This window comes from Aquarana catesbeiana, linkage group LG11 (assembly GCF_042186555.1).
Source record: "Aquarana catesbeiana isolate 2022-GZ linkage group LG11, ASM4218655v1, whole genome shotgun sequence".
Lineage (NCBI taxonomy): Eukaryota > Metazoa > Chordata > Amphibia > Anura > Ranidae > Aquarana > Aquarana catesbeiana.
In genome coordinates this window covers 153,206,362-153,224,116 of record NC_133334.1, presented here as the reverse complement: position 1 = coordinate 153,224,116, position 17,755 = coordinate 153,206,362, and the positions used below count along the sequence as shown (strand labels likewise).

Sequence of the window (17,755 nt, the reverse complement as noted above, 5' to 3'; positions counted from 1 at the left end):
ATGTGGTTAATTTGCATATCAGTACACCCCTCTAGGAGTTACAGGACACTGTGCCTACACATAGCATGCCTGTATCTCTTGGGGTCAATTTTAGCTGGCACGCTCCCTGCTGCACCCGGAATAAGGCTGTGAAAGTGGCTGCATTAGCAAATCACAGTCTGCCATTTGCAGCTGCAGCTTGAGGCTGTGTGAACCCAAAATGGATGCCCTTCTGGAAAGCATCGCACACAGATGGGGATGGTATACTGCATGATGTAATTCACTGCTGCCTGCCCACCCAGTAAACAGATACAACCCCAGAAAAAGGCCTGTGCACTACAACTTAAAAAGGGTAAAGCATTGTCACCAGAGTAAAAGGAAGGGGTAAATCATCCTGTAGGGACAAAAGTACAACATTTCCAGGACAGGAAGTGAGTAAAAATATGACAACGAAAAACAAAACAGTCTACCCATACAGGAACAGGCTTTGACTTCCACGAGGTTTGAGAGTCAACTGCCTCCACTATGTCAGCCACAATACTTCTTAATTGTAATGTTAAATTAGAACTCCAGGTTCAATTTGCTCTTTGCAATAGTAAAGAATAGACTTTGGAACCAGTTTAGAGATTTTACAATAAAACTTGTGAGAGAAATCTAGAAGTGGCTATTGTTAAACTTCTGAAAATGCTAGTTGCTTGGTTGCCATGAAGAATGTCAACTGAAATATTTTCTCCTTTGAAACAAGCTCTGACATCACTTGCCATATTTCTATTTTGTCAGCGGCATAGAAGGTAATGAAGCGTGAAGGAAAGTATTTTCAGAATCAGGAAGCTACAACATTTGTTTCATGATGGATTCCATCTAAAGCAAGCTTTAATCTGTAGTACATATTTTCAGTTAAATATGGATCAGGATAACAAATATGTTACTTCAAATGTGAACTTGCAACCCAGTAATCACAACAAGTACAGGCAAAATATTGAATTTACTTTGTATTAATTGATAGATCAATAAATGTATAGCCAACGTTAAATCATTATTAGTAGGCTGCAATTTTAATTCCCCTTGAACCAGCTCAGGCCCTTGATCGCAAAACACCAGTAAACCCTATGTTTCATTGAGTTGCACCTTATCTCTCAATTTAAAGCAGAAGCCATGGACTAGTACTTCCTACAGGTCATGTAGGGGTCACCTAAAAAAAAAAATAAGACAGCTTTGCCAGGCACTTGAGTACTATGTCTGTCAAACTGCTGTCACCTGCCATAAACAAACTCACTAAATCAGGAAGTTCTGGTCTCTTTCTTTTAACAAGTCCACCACATTGTATTTATCCAAGGTATCTCAAGTTGTTAAGACTGTGTTTACATGGTGACATTAGCACTTTAATGCAATACTCTAGTTTCAGACATTACCAAATATTTGTCCTTAGTTATTACAATTGCCGCAAACAATCAACTCAGTTTTCTGTAGCAAATTTAGGTAATTTGTGGTGGAAACTGATAGTAGCAAAATAAGAAATTATCCTGAATTGACTGTGGATTAACTGAAACCTGCCCATGTGTTCCCTTGAACCATGAGCAAGTTGCAGTGGCTCTCAAAACAGACTGAGTATCAAGAGTATTGCATCAAAACTCCTACAATACAATGACAAGGTTGTTAAATATATAGCCACCTTATATCTACACTATACCAATGTATATATACATTGGTATAGTGGTATATATATAAGGTTTAGGAGTGTGTCTATGGGAATGTTTGACCATTTTTCCAGAAGCGCCATTGTGAGGTCAAGCACTGGTGTTGGAGAGAAGGGCTGGCTTGCAGTCTCCACTCTAGTTCATCCTGAAGGTATTCTATCAAGTTGATGTATTGACTCTGTGCAGGCCAGTCAAGTTCTTCCACCCCAAACGCGCTCATCCATGTCTTTATGGACCTTGCTTTGTGCACTGGTGCACAGTCATATTGGAACAGGAAGGGGCCACCCCCAAACTTGGGAGCATGAAATTGTCCAAAATGTTTTGGTATGCTGATGCTTTAAAAGTTCCCTTCACTGGAACTAAGGGGCCAAGCCCAACCCCTGAAAAAACAACCCCACACCATAATCCCCCTCCACAAAATCATCTGGACCATTGCACAAAGCAAGGTCCATGAAGACATGGATAAGCGAGTTTGGGGTGGAGGAACTTTACTGGCCTGCACAGAACCTGACCTCAACCTGACAGAACACCTATGGGATGAATAAGAGCGAAAACTACGAGCCAGGCCTTCTCATCCAACATCAGTGCCTGACCTCATAAATGCACTTCTGGAAGGATGGTCAAACATTCCCATAGACATACTCCTAAACCTTGTAGACAGCCTTCCCAGAAGATTTGAAGCTGTTACAGCTGCAAAGGGTGGTCCAACTCAATATTGAACAATATAGACTAAGACTGGGATGTCATTAAAGTTCATGTGCGTGTAAAGGCATGCGTCCCAATACTTTTGATAATATAGTGTATATACAGTGTTTTGAAAAAGTACTCCCACCCCTTGAATTTTTCCACATTTTGTCATGTTACTGGGAATTTATATGATAGACCAACACAAAGTGGCACATAATTGTGAACTGGAAAGAAAACGATAAATGGTTTACAAAATTTTTTACAAATAAATATCTGAAAAGTATGGTGTGTATTCAGCCCCCTTTACTCTGATATTCCTGACTAAAATCTAGTGGAAGCAATTGTGTTCAGAAGTCACCTAGTTAGAAAATAGAGTCCATCTGTATATAATTTAATCTCAGTATAAATACAACTGTTCTATGAAGCCCTCAGAGGTTTGTTAGAGAATCTTAGTGAACAAAGGGCATCATGTAGGCCAAGGAAAACACCAGACAGGCCAGGAATAAAGTTGTGGAGAAGTTTAAAGCAGGGTTAGGTTATAAAACATATCCCAAGCTCTGTTCAATCCATCATCCAAAAATGGTAAGAGTATGGCACAACTGCAAACCTACTAAGGCATGGCCGTCCACCTAAACTGACCAGCCAGGCAAGGAGAGCATTAATCAGAGAAGCAGCCAAGAGGCCCATGGTAACTCTGGAGGAGCTAACTAATCTTCTAACAATAAAAAAGTGTTGCGCTAAGCAATCAATCATGAATACCGTGCAAAATACTTCATAAATAAAGTGCTATTGTAAATTCATAAATGCATTTATAAAGGACTCATACGATACCAATGCAAAAAGTGCTTCTGTACTCAAATATTACATAACATACAGTGTGCAAAACATGCCTAATAGTGAAAGTTCATAATAAACAGAATGTTGAAGATTTCCATATTGGATAAATAGAGATCCTTGTGAAAAGTGCTCCAGACTTATGCCCCATACACACGATCAGAAATTCCGTCAGAAAAAACTTGAATTGTTTTTCCGACGAAATTACACTCAAGCTTGCCTTGCATACACACGGTCACACAAAAGTTCTCTGAACTTTTGACCATCAAGAACGCGGTGACGTACAACACAGGGAAGAGCCGAGAAAATTAAGCAATTCTTCTGAACATGCGTCAAATTGTTTCCCAGCATGCGTGATTTTTGCGCATCCGAATTGCATATAGACGAACGCATTTTCGGATAAGAACTTTTTCCGACTGAAAAATAGAGAACCTGCTCTCAATCTTTTGCTGGCTGAAATTCTGCCAGCAAAAGTCCAATGGAGCATACACGGTCGGAATTTCTGACCAAAAGCTCACATCCGACTTTTGCTGGCGGAATTTTTGATCGTGTGTACGGGGCATTAATGGTAAGTGCTGACACTCCAGTGCTCCCCCCTTTGTGGTTACCCTCACCTTACAGCGTGTGACCGCACAGTTAAGTTTAGTCAGTACACGCTAACGAACCAGCAGATAACAGAAAAAGAAATGACTCCTGCGCATAAGTGGACAACCAAACAGATGTTACAACGACGCAGGCCTTGCTGCCCTCAAGGATGGGGAATCCTAGTAGACAAAGAAATGAAAAGAAAAAGGGGCGCACCAGCCATGTGCATTATCTTTTGTAAAATTATTTATTGAATAAAATGATAAAAGAAATTACTCACAAGCAGTTGTAGGACAAGGTGCAATGTGAAACAAGCACCGACTAGCAGCAAACGGTTCTATGATGAGCGAAACCTTCCAGAGGTCTTGGAGGAACATACAAGCATCACTACCAGCTGACGCGTTTCGAAGGGAACGTCCTTTCTTCATCAGAGCTCAGCTAACGAACCACCCCTGCGTTCTATGGGAAAAGCTACTCAGGTGTCATGGATCCTCCTAAAGTGGTATCCTTGTTATAATGGAGAAATAAAGGAACTGGATAGTGTAATAACGTTTAAAAAATCCTTTACTGAAAAAAATCCCAAGATGGGTACTCACAAATCTGTCTATGCTCGTGGGGCTATTGATCCATATAGCGGTCTCCGCAGCTAGCACCAGAACTACAGCTACTGCCAAACACTGTACTGTCCCCCTCCCCAGGTCGATTCTCCATTATCACAAGGATACCACGTAGGAGGATCCAGGACACCTGAGCAGCTTTTCCCATAGAACCCAGGGGTGGTTCGTTAGTGTGTACTGACCAAACTTAACTGTACGGTCACATGCTGTAAGGTGAGGGTAACCATAAAGGGGGGAGGACTGGAGTGTCGGCACTTACCATTAAGTCTGGAACATTTTTCCTTTCACTTCACAATTATGCCACTTTGTGTTGGTCTAGCACATAAAACCCCAATAAAATACATTTACATTTATGGTTGTAACATGACAAAATGTGAAACATTTCTAGGGGTATGAATACTTTTTCAAGGCACTATATATATATGTGTGTGTGTGTGTGTGTGTGTGTGTGTGTGTGTGTGTGTGTGTGTGTGTGTGTGTATGTTGAATTTATGTTCAACCTAGGTGTAAACATTTCTAGATTTCTTGTATGGTTCCTTGGCAGAGTAGGAATATAAATGTCCTTGGAAACAATTTATCTTAAATTTGTATTAATCACTGCACACAGGAATAAAGAAAAAAAAAAGTTGAAAGTTGATTCTCGTTTTCAGTTACAGAAATGGAAAACAGATACAACAGACACAACAGAGGAGCAATCAACAGTAGAGGCTTGTTCACAAGGGCAGCAGCCCTTGCAGCCCCTATGTATGAAGAGCCATGGATCACTTTTCAGAGGGTGCCCCGGATGTGATATACCTAATTTAATCAAGAAAAGCCTGCACTCAACACTTCACAATTGCATGCAACAAGGCACCAGTCACTTAAATTAGTCATGTTCAGCAGCAGTACTGAATGTTAAATGCAACAGGAGCATACATTTTGCTGTGGTTGTGGCATGTGTACAACCCATCCACCTGATTTGTAAAACAAATTTCAGAGAAAAAAATGTGACAACGATGAACTAATGTGATATATGCATACTAATATGCATACTTGACCATGGAACACCTGGCGGTTGCTCTACGGTCCAATCCTTCAATCCAGGGGGCTCATAAAAATTGAGTATCTTTGTGGATAATTTACTTATATGTATCCAATCCAAGAATAGCTTTTGCAAACATTCACAATGAATTGGAACAATTTGAATCCTATATTAACTTCAAAGTAAATGTCACAAAATCTCGGTGTCTTAATATCACTTTACCAATAATGGAAAAAGAAATGCTAGAAAATAATTTCCCATTTCAATGGGAAACACAATCTCTTAAATACTTAGGGGTAAATATTACCCTCTCAGAGGAAAACAGGAGTTTAATTATCTTCCCATGCTTAATTTCACGATTAGTAGTTTGCAGTCAAGGGCCGCAGGGAAACACTCTTGGCTAGGGAGCATGGTAATATACAAGATTGATATTCTACCTCAATTCCTGTATCTATATCAGACACTACCGATAGCTCTTCTACTGGCTTTCTTTCGATCCAGCTTTCTTGGGTATCTATGACCGAATTCTCCAGCCAGACTTCGCTACAATATTTTAGTAAAGCGGAAGACAGAGGGGGGAGCAGGCTTACCGCATATGGAACTTTATTATAAAGCAGCAGTATTGACCAGAATATTGGACTGGTTTCATTGTGGGCGAGCAAAATAATGGGTAGCCATTGAACAGCAAATAACAGCTGTTCCTTTGACTTCTCTCCCATGGATTGTGCCTAAGTCTTGTCCATTCAGACAAACACTCTCACCACTGACCCAATCCCTACTGAGAGTTTGAGACCAGACTATTCGAAGGTGGGGTGTTTGGTCAGTGCCAGGCCCATTAACCCCGACTATGGGTAACCCGGAATGTTTGCCAGGTATGTTGTCAAATAGGTTCCTACATTGGACACTGTCAGCTCCCTCCCCGATTATACAAGCCCTTACAACAAAAGGATTACAGGCACTTAATATGTTAATGACTACTGAGCGCAATTATTCGGGTCAGTGGTTTCACTATTTTCAGCTCCAAGATTATTATATACATCTATCTAAAATGAGCCCACTGCCTAGGGACTTAACCCCATTTGAGTCTCTATGCAGTGGGCATACAGTGTGCTGTAGTACCATTTCCAAGATATATGGTATATTCCTATCTCATGCATTTTCCATAGGCCCGTACTCAGAGACTGGGAGAATTGGGTCATATGATTACTGGAGAAGAATGGAAGAAAACTTTCTTGTTAACTTTTAAATCTAGCTCTTCAACTTATATGCAAGAAAATAATTATAAAATATTAACTAGATGGTATAGATGCCCGGCGAAGCTACATAGAATATCTCCGATTTATCCTGAGGAGTGTTGGCGATGCAGAAGAGAAGTAGGCACAATGCTTCATATATGGTGGACCTGCCTCCAGATCAAACCATTTTGGGAGTCTGTGTTTTAAATTTGCTCTTCTGTCATTGGCACGCCTTATCAGAAGTCTCCAGAAATAGCTTTACTTTCTATACACTCAGGCCCCATGCGAGAATTTAAAAAGGGACTACTCCCCTCCCTTATCTCTGCAGCACGAACACTTATACCCAGACACTGGAGTACACAAGATGCTCCCACTGTTAAAGAGTGGTTAGCTTAACTAAACCAATTAAAGAAAATGGAGGAAATATTGGCGAGTATACAGGGACGCTACCATAAGTACATGCCTTTGTGGGCACCCTGGAATGATTTCTTGAACTCTGACATGCTGAGATCCTATTTGTGAAAAGTCACTATCTACATATGTGGTAGGGACCTACCTGTACAAATTGATTTAGAGGTTATTTTAATCACTGTTCTTTTAACATAAGGATAAATGGAAATATGTTGTTCCTGGCTATGTGCTTTGTGTGTATTTGCAAAATATCTAATAAAATCTAAAATACTATATGCATACTAAAAGGTATATAGTATAAAAAAAAAGCTGCACTAATAAAATAAACACAGGGTGTATAGTGACACAAATTAAGTGATAAATGCAACAATAATAAAAAAAATGTCCATAAAATTCAGATCTGAAAAAATAATGAAAAAATAAAAAAGTTAGCTTCATGTGGCATATAGAAAGGAAAGAATACTTCATCAAGATTCCACTACCAGAAATTAAAAAGGTCCTCTTGTAACATCTATCACCTTGTTAATAGGGACGTTTACGAGAGAGGATGGACCATATATCTCTAGAATGGCCAAACACGCTTGCAGGCCAACCTCTGCAGGGTAATATAAGTGTTGAGGCCTTCTGTGGATCACTGAAGTGTGCTAATACTGTGGGAGTGCATCCAAGAGTACCAAAACTCCCATAGAGATGTCTGAGTCAGTCTTTGCCAAATACGATATGGAAAAAGAAGGGGCTCCAATAGTGTAATACAGTATGGACTGTTTTATTAAGAAAGTCAAAAACCTACTTACAATCAGTGAAACAATAAAGAGCCTTGTTAAAATTTGCTTGCCAGAAAACAATCAAAACACCCGCACTTCCGGGATCATGTGTGACGTGATGGCGTCAGAAGTAGCTCCACCCAGCTACCTGACTTTGTAGCTTAAAAAGGTGGGTGTAGCTCAACCACTTATTTTTTTCACCCCCCAAGGATGAGCCCCAAGTCAAATCTGCAACTATGTCAATGTCATATTAACATGAATTGATGTTAGATGGTGGAATATGTATTGTGTTGACAGCTGCATACAAAATGTCAGGCAGGGCTGAAACTACCAAGACAAATAAATGTAGCATCAAATGGTGGTCTGATCTAGTCTTCAGGGTACAAAATAAAACAAGTAGAAATATTTAAAATACTCAAATGCATTGTTACAAGTGCATTCAATACAGCTACAATCATCTTACACCACAGTGAGCAAATTGCATTCAAGATACTGACAGTGTTAAGGGCTGGCAGCACAAAAAAAATTAACAGGTACTAAAAGGTCATTGTAACTTCTTTAAACTTTTTATTTTCTTTTAATAGAAATGTCTTGTTATCTGTTTTGCTAGATTTATATGCACACACAGCTATTTACTTTCCTTGTTATCGCAAACCAAGGCAAAGTCCTTTTAAAATAAGCCTCATACAACTTAAGCAATTACAAGTCAGCATAGGATGAAATAATACAAAGTTAGAGGTCATCTTCAGTGAAAACCACATATCAGAATTATTATATCACAGAGATAGGAAGGTTAGGGAGTTGGGAAGAAGAAAAGGGACATGCATAATAATCATTTTTAAACAAACCGCTCTTCACAACACTTGTGTATAAAAGAGTATCTGCGAATGCACACCAGTGTTTTTTGGTAATAGTGTAGGTAATGTTTTCTTATCACATACAGTGCCTTGAAAAAAGTACTCATACCACTTGAAATTTTAAACAATTTGTCACGTTACAACCAAAAACATAAATGCATTTTATTGGGATTTTATGTGATAAAAAAAAGTGGCACATAATTGTGAAGTGGAAGGAAAATTATAAATGGTTTAATTTTTTTTTACAAATAAATATGTGAAAAGTGTAGCGTGCATTTGTATTCAGCCACCGAGTCAACACTTTGTAGAACCACCTATCGCTGCAATTACAGCAGCAAGTCTTTTGGAGTATATCTCTACCAGCTTTGCACATCTAGAGAGTGACATTTCAGCCCATTCTTCTTTGCAAAATAGCTCAATCTCTGTCAGATTGGATGGCGAGAGTCTGAACAGCAATTTTCAAGTGTTGCCACAGATTCTCAATTGGATTTAGGTCTGTACTTTGACTGGGCCATTCTAACACATGAATATGCTTTCATCTAAACCATTCCATTGTAGAGCTGGCTGTATGTTTAGGGTCCTTGTCCTGCTGGAAGGTGAACCTCCGCCCCAGTCTCAAGTCTTTTGCAGACTCTAACTGGTTTTTCTTCTAAAATTACCCTGTATTTGTCTCCATCCATCTTTCCATCAACCCTGACCAGCTTCCCTGTCAATGCTGAAGAAAAGCATTCCACAACATGATGCTGCTGGCACCACCATGTTTCAAGGTGGGAATAGTGTGTTCAGGGTGATGTGCAGTGTTAATTTTCCGCCACACATAGCAATTTGCTTTTAGGCCAAAAAGTTCAATTTTGGTTTCATCTGACCAGAGCACCTTCTGCCACATGCTTGCTGTGTCCCCCACATGGTTTCTCGCAAACTGAAAATGGGACTTCTCTTGTCGTTTTTCTTTTAACAATGGCTTGTTGCCACTCTTCCATAAAGGCCAGATTTGTGGAGTGCAGGACTAATACTTGTCCTATGGACAGAATCTCACACCTGAGCTGTGAATCTCTCTCTCTCAGCTCCTCCAGAGTTATCATAGGCCTCTTGGCTCCTCTCTGATTAATACTCTCCTTGCCCGGCCTGTCAGTTTAGGTGGATGGCCATGTCTTGGTAGGTTTCTAGTTGTGCCATACTCCGCATTTTCGGATGATGGATTGAACAGTGCTCCTTGAGATGTTCAAAGCTTGGGATATTTTTTTTATAACTTAACCCTGCTTTAAACTTCTCCACAACTTTATCCCTGACCTGCCTAGTGTGTTTCTTGGCCTTCATGATGCTGTTTGTTCACTAAGGTTCTCTAACAAACCTCTAAAGGGCTTCACAGAAGAGCTGTATTTATACTGAAATTAAATTACACACAGGTGGACTCCATTTACTAATTAGAGGACTTCTGAAGGCAATTGGTTACACTAGATTTTAGTTAGGGGTATCAGAGTAAAGGGGGCTGAAAACAAATGTATGCCACGCTTTTCACATATTTGTAAAAAAAAAAAATAAAAAACATTTTTTATATTCCTTCCACTTCACAATTATGTGCCACTTTGTGTCGGTCTATCACATAAAATACCAATAAAATAGATTTACATTTTTGGTTATAACATGACAAAATGTGGAAAATCTCAAAGGGTATGAATACTTTTTTAAGGCACTGTATTTTTCAATATACCAACAGAAAAAACACAACCCACATTTTTTCCGCATTGCAAAAATAAAACTGTACATAAGCCAATATCTAATATCTAAAATTAGGAAATTTGTGAACAACCCATAAAAGCCCTTGCAAATTCATTGCACTGAAATAAATACAATGATTATTAATTACATTAAATCCTCAGTGCCATTGGAGAGCAATACAGGCATACCCCACTTTTAAGTACACAATGGGGTTTATTTACTAAAGCCGGAAAGTGCAAAATCAGGCTCACGTCTGCATAGAAACCAATGAGCTTCTAAACCCAGATTGTTCAATTAAGCTTCTGTAATAAAATCTGGAAGCTCATTAGTTTCTATGCAGAAGTGAGCCTGATTTTGCACTTTCCAGCTTTAGTAAATAAACCCCATTGCGTACTTAAAAGTGGGGTATGCCTGTATGTTCACCAAAGACAGAAAATGATTTAGGATTTTTTTTTTTAAGTATAAAAATAATGTTGAATACCAAACAAAATGATATAACATCCAATATACCTCAAGGAGTCAGAACATAATCCCAAACAATTAAGAAGGTGCTACTATTGCTTACCATGATATGTTTAATTGGCTGGGCATACATGAAAGAAAACACTATTAACAACACTTCTATTCTCTCCTTTTTAAATTTAAATTGACACTAAACACCATTCTTATTCTCCAAAGATAATCCATACACAGCCATTGCCTGATGACCACACAATCTATTTTTCAATAAATTGTTTCTTATTGTGTTTTTCTGCCTACTTGTAATGTTCTCCTAGAGCTCCTGCTCATTACATGCTATATAACAGTGTTCAAACTCACAAAGCCACTAAAGCATCTGTTTTGTGTAGAGTGAAATATCCTGACTGATCCTGCCTTCAGTTCTCCCTACAATCTTCTCTGTGTCCCCACTGCAGCCTGAGATTGTGTAGACCAGCTGGTGTCCTCTATGGAGCATGCTCTGTTTCATTTCCCTTCTAAGCTCTTCGTTTTCTCATTTTTCATATCTGTGAAGTCCACATGACTGTAGAGTCACACATGTGGGCATATACACAATTGTAAATGACACTCCCCCTCCATGTCCCCCTACTGCTAAACACTATGCGGGCAGGATATAGTATGTTTATTGATTAAATTCACTATTAATTCACCATTGCCTCTCAGGAAAAGGTTTTTTTCCCCTGCTAGAGCAAATTGGATCACGCTTTGCTGAGGTTTTTTTGTCTTCCTCTGGATCAACTGTGGGCATAGAATTGTATGATTTTCTTCTGCTTTTATTGGATGAACTAGATGGACTTGTGTCTTTGTGTCTTGTGTCAAAAACACTTACTTTTAATATAAAACAGTATTAAATATGTCAAATGTAATTGCTAATGTCGATTAGAGAAAACAAAATAACCTTGGATGCAAATGCTGTCTGAATAGAATTAAAGCTAGTGTCAATCATCCTCGACTGCCTATACCATATTAATGTCTAATTTGAATTGCTCCTCTGAAACCGTTTTCTTTTTTTTTTTTAGTCATGTGACCGGCACATCACCAATCAGGACTGAGGAGACACAGACTCACACTTTAGAGAGCATACATCAGCACAGTAATAGAACCCCATCCCAAATCCCAAGATCTCTCCCTGCAGATGCCAAAGAACAGGGAAAGATCATGTGACCACACAACAGTGCTGCAGGAATAAGGTACTAAAAAAAAAATACTATATTATATATATATAAAAATAAATTTATATATACAGTCAGGTCCATAAATATTGGGACATTGACACAATTCTAATCTTTTTGGCTTTATACACCACCACAATGGATTTGAAATGAAACAAGATGTGCTTTAATGGCAGGCTTTCAGCTTTAATTTGAAGGTATTTACATCCAAATCAGGTGAACGATGTAGGAATTACAACAGTTTGTATATGTGCCTCCCACTTTTTAAGGGACCAAAAGTAATGGGACAGATTAACAATCATCCATCAAACTTTCACTTTTTAATACTTGGTTGCAAATCCTTTGCAGTCAATTACAGCCTGAAGTCTGGAATGCATAGACATCATCAGACGCTGGGTTTCATCCCTGGTGATGTTCTACCAGGCCTCTACTGCAACTGTCTTCAGTTCCTGCTTGTTCTTGGGGCATTTTCCCTTCAGTTTTGTCTTCAGCAAGTGAAATACATGCTTCATGCGGATTCAGGTCAGGTGATTGACTTGGCCATTGAATAACATTCCACTTCTTTCCCTTAAAAAACTCTTTGGTTGCTTTCGCAGTATGCTTCGGGTCATTGTCCATCTGCACTGTGAAGTGCCGTCCAATGAGTTCTGAAGCATTTTGCTGAATATGAGCAGATAATATTGCCCGAAACACTTCAGAATTCATCCTGCTGCTTTTGTCAGCAGTCACATCATCAAAAGATACAAGAGAACCAGTTCCATTGGCAACCATACATGCCCACGTCATGACAATACCACCATCATGCTTCACTGATGAGGTGGTATGCTTTAGATCATGAGCAGTTCCTTTCCTTCTCCATACTCTTCTCTTTTCCCATCACTCTGGTACAAGTTGATCTTGGTCTCATCTGTCCACAGGATGTTGTTCCAGAACTGTGAAGGCTTTTTTAGATGTTGTTTGGCAAACTCTAATCTGGCATTCCTGTTTTTGAGGCTCACCAATGGTTTACATCTTGTGGTGAACCATCTGTATTCAGTCTGGTGAAGTCTTCTCTTGATTGTTGACTTTGACACACATACACCTACCTCCTGAAGAGTGTTCTTGATCTGGTCAATTGTCGTGAAGGGTGTTTTCTTCACCAGGGAAAGAATTCTTTGGTCATCCACCACAGTTGTTTTCCGTGGTCTTCCAGGTCTTTTGGTGTTGCTGAACTCACCAGTGCGTTCTTTCTTTTTAAGGATGTTCCAAACAGTTGATTTGGCCACACCTAATGTTTCTGCTATCTCTCTGATGGGTTTGTTTTGTTTTTTTCAGCCTGTTTTTTTCAGCCTAATGATGGCTTGCTTCACTGATAGTGACAGCTCTTTGGATCTCATATTGAGAGTTGACAGCAACAGATTCCAAATGCAAATAGCACACTTGAAATTCTGGACCTTTTATCTGCTCCTTGTAAATGGGATAATGAGGGAATAACACACACCTGGCCATGGAACAGCTGAGCAGCCAATTGTCCCATTACTTTTGGTCCCTTAAAAAATAAGAGGCACATATACAAACTGTTGTAATTCCTACACCGTTCACCTGATTTGGATGTAAATACCCTCAAATTAAAGCTGAAAGTCTGCAGTTATCATCTTGTTCGTTTCATTTCAAATCCATTGTGGTGGTGTATAGATCCAAAAAGATTATAATTGTGTTGATGTCCCAATATTTATGGACCTGACTGTATATGATTTATGTGAATGAATTATGGCAATTAACACTTCTATGTTTAGTAAATAAAGTGGGACTTTGGGAATTATAGCCCTTTAAAAAAAATACTGGTTTAAAAGGGGTCCAACAAGGTGAGTTCTACCTTCTTTATTTTGTATTATTGACATATTTATCACGCCTTGGGAGTACAGCTATTACTATACGCCCAATGCTCTGACAGGGAAAAGCACATTACTACACAGCAGCTGCACTGCCTGTCCCTCCCTTCCTCTGTCCATTCACAGAAGCTATGAGTAAGCACTAACGTTAGTGCGAAACGTCAGCTCTTTTTTTCTGCTGTTATTTTCGATTTGATGTGAATTTTTTCCAATAAACAAAGCTATTTTTTAAGAGTGCGGCTGTCCAGAATCTATTCTTATCTATTTCCATTCACAGAATACTTTATATTTTGTGAATAGGTTCACATAATGCCTTCCATGATTGAACTAGAAAAGTAGAGGGGTGGGAAGAACAGCTGCAGGATCGGAGGCCCGAAGGTCCAGAGTTCGAACACTAAAGCATAGTGATAGCTAGACTCCCAGCACTCAGTAAAAATGTGAACAGTAAATAAAACAGATAAGCCCATAAAGTGGCACTTGCCTTACCGGACTTAACCCCTTATAGGCTAGCACATTTTAAAGTGCTTAACTCCTGGAGTTCCTCTTTAAATTAGGAAACACAAAAAAATAATAATGCACACCCAATCAGCTTTTAGTTATTCCATTTAGGTACACTGAAATCTGAGTTCTTACATTTTGCACAGAATCGCTACTCCTTGCACTTTATTACTGAGAAATCCACAACGAGCATTATTGTATCTAAATAGTTACATGTGATACAGAAGACTGCAGATAGGTAACTACAGTATAATAAACTGAGAAGCAAAGTTGATCAAACTGTATCTCTCACCTTTCACTCCACTCTTGTCGAAGGTCCTGCCTTTCAGAAAGTAATGGAAAGATTGACTTTGCGATATTACCCTTGTCCTGTTGCGTCCAAGTCGGTTTTAGAAGTTCTTTTAGCATAAGGCTTGTCTGCAGAGCAATAAATCAACAAGGAAAGAGGGAGAAAAAAAATTAAGACTTCACCGGAATATAGGCACAACAAAAAAATATACTTTCATTACCGTATATACTCAAGTATAAGCCGACCCGAATATAAGCCGAGGCACCTAATTTTACCACAAAAAACTTGAAAAACGTATTGACTCGAGTATAAGCCGAGGGTGGGAAATGCAGCAGCTACTGGTACGGTAAATTTCAAAAATTGGTCACTAATCCTTCCACTGATACTAATGATGGGTAACTGTTCTTTCCACTGGCACCAAAAATCACTAACAACCATGGGGTACTATTCCTCCCAATTACACCAATGAAGGGTCACTTTTCTTTTGTGTGTATTGAAATTGCTGAATGTTATTTATGGTAAGCATTCCTTTTATGTAAAGCATAGGCATACATCCCAAGTTGTGAGATAATACAGAAATCTGCTCTGCCAGCTTCTCGTATCCACTATCTTAGTTTACTAACATTGTTGTCATAACCAGAGAGCTGCTCTGATAAATTGACCATTCTGCGCCTGCACCAAGGGACTCCACAGTCACAGAAACTGCCAGGTCTGAGCCACAGCTACAACAAAATGGCAGCGACTCGTAAACAATGCAGGCCGCTGTTAGACCTCTAGAGGTGGATCGTCACGCAATACAGAATCTGAGGCGATCGCGGTAACAGCACAAAGCGGCCCTGGAGAGACTGGAGAACACCCGCACGCCGGAGCGGCCCCGGAGAGACTGGAGAACACCACACATACCGGAGCGGCCTCAGAGTAACAAGAGCACAGTAAGTGTGGACACTCACTCGAGTATAAGCTGAGCAGGGGCATTTTCAGCATGAAAAAAAGGGCTGAAAAACTCGGCTTATACTCGAGTATATACGGTAATATTATTGCACTGTTAACAAACTAATCAGTATGAGAAAAGATGACCTGAATATGGATAATATGTACTAAAATGTCATTATGTGTGTCATGTAAAACAAAAGTATAGCATTTTATGAAACAGATAACGTAGAATTTGCTCCAGCTATTTAAATATAAAACATAGGTCCTCCATAACTACAATAGGATTCAAGATGATGAATGGGTTAAAGTCAGTAAAAGATATAATCCACTACAATTAGTCATGGACCTTGGGAGTGCCACACACACCCAAAAAATGTCCCTGAAGTGCACATTCGTTGCCAACTGTGTTAACTGTGAGTACAGCAGCTATTACAACTGATGTCAAAAAATGTTTACAAACACCGTTCAGACGTGTGAACCATGCCCACAAAACAAAACCCTAATTTGTAGTCACATCACACAATCATGCCCCCATTTCTAACACTCCCTGAAACAATTAGTCACAGACTTTTGGAACATGAAGCAGGCAATTCAAGGTGTAAAGACAAAAAACCTTGGGCACTCTGAGAAAGGAAATGAAGCCACAAAGCAAACTGTAGGTTTTGCAAATTGCTGGAACAGTGGGTGGGGATTAAAAAGAGTTATCAATAAATAACAACTTAAAAAGCCTATGCTGCTCTGGGTCAAGACAGTGTAAAGCATAGAGTTCAGAATTAAGTAACACCCAGAGTGCAAAGGTGCAAAGGTCCAGATAAAGATATGCAGAGTTCTTGGGTCAGAATTAAGTAACCCAGAGTTCAGGACTAAGTAACACACAGAGATCGGGGTCAGGATAAAGTAATGAAGAGTGTTAAGGGGTAAGGAGAGTCCAGGGGTGAGGATTAGGTAACAGAGTTCAGGGTCAGGGATAACTAACACATAGTTCAGGATTAAGTTACCTAGAGCACTAAGGGGTCAGGGTTACTTACCCTGATTTCAGGGGTCAGAATATGTAACACAGAGTTCAAGGGATCAGGATAAAGTAAAAACACAAAGTTTGGAGATCAGGATTAAAGTTGGCCAAAGATGCGTTGCTCTTTTTCATTCAGCCAGAGGGCTGAACAAAAAGAAAGCAGACAGAATTTTACATCCATACAAGTGAGGTGGATGGAGGAATTCCTCGCACTGAGACACTGTATTCTGACAGCGGGACTCTCTGCTGTCAGAATACACTGATCAGTGGCTGCAGCCAAATGGTTTTCCAACATTCAATTCAACAGAAGTTGATCTAACAACTGTTGTCAAACAAGGATGGTTAAACATGGATCAAATTTGGCTAGTTCCTGAAGAACCAGACACATTTTGATCCATCTGTGCCCAACTGAAACAACATAGAGAGCTCGGAGTTCAGGAATAAATAATGCACAGAAATCAGGGTTTAGTTCAGGAACAAGTAATTCGCAGATTACACTTGGTGTGCGAGTTATCCCCAGAATCGTCCTCGGGAGCCGGACAGCATAGTGTAAATATTGCAGAAGGGACCCGCTGAATCAAGTCACACTGTGCAAAAGTCCATGCAAATTGAATCAGCTGCGGTGTACACAGCAACATGGATTTTCTCGCATTTTTAAATGACAATTCTTGAATTTGGGTTAGCTCTTTTGTAGTATGACTTGAGTTGGATCCTGCTCAATAAATTGTTTACTCTATGATGTCTGGGTCTCACGGACAAATCCAGGGATGCCTGTTTCCCAGGCACAGACTCCCTAACAATGGACACATATATATTGTGTGTGTATTATATATATTGTACACATACACACTATAAAAATGTTACAATCTTTAAAAAAGTAATTGTAAAAACAATGATCTCCTGATGATTTGTTTTGTTGGCATGATAATTTAGTTCTCTTCATGATAATGTTAGGATAAATATTAACATTATCATCTTTTAGAGTACAGGACAGTAATGATCAAAAACATATCTGCCACTATTTAAAATGTAAACAAACACAAAACAAAACCGATCATCTTAAAATCACATACATC

General features: G+C 39.3%; 1 protein-coding gene across 1 annotated transcript in view; it reads right to left on the bottom strand.

Moving 5' to 3' along the window:
• FTO (FTO alpha-ketoglutarate dependent dioxygenase) overlaps nt 1-17,755 on the bottom strand; it is an 802,194-nt gene that overhangs the window by 393,399 nt on the left and 391,040 nt on the right. Inside the window, exon 8 of the mRNA XM_073605012.1 lies at nt 14,738-14,862. Coding sequence (XP_073461113.1) covers nt 14,738-14,862 — 125 coding nt within the window. The remainder of the gene's footprint in view (nt 1-14,737; nt 14,863-17,755) is intronic.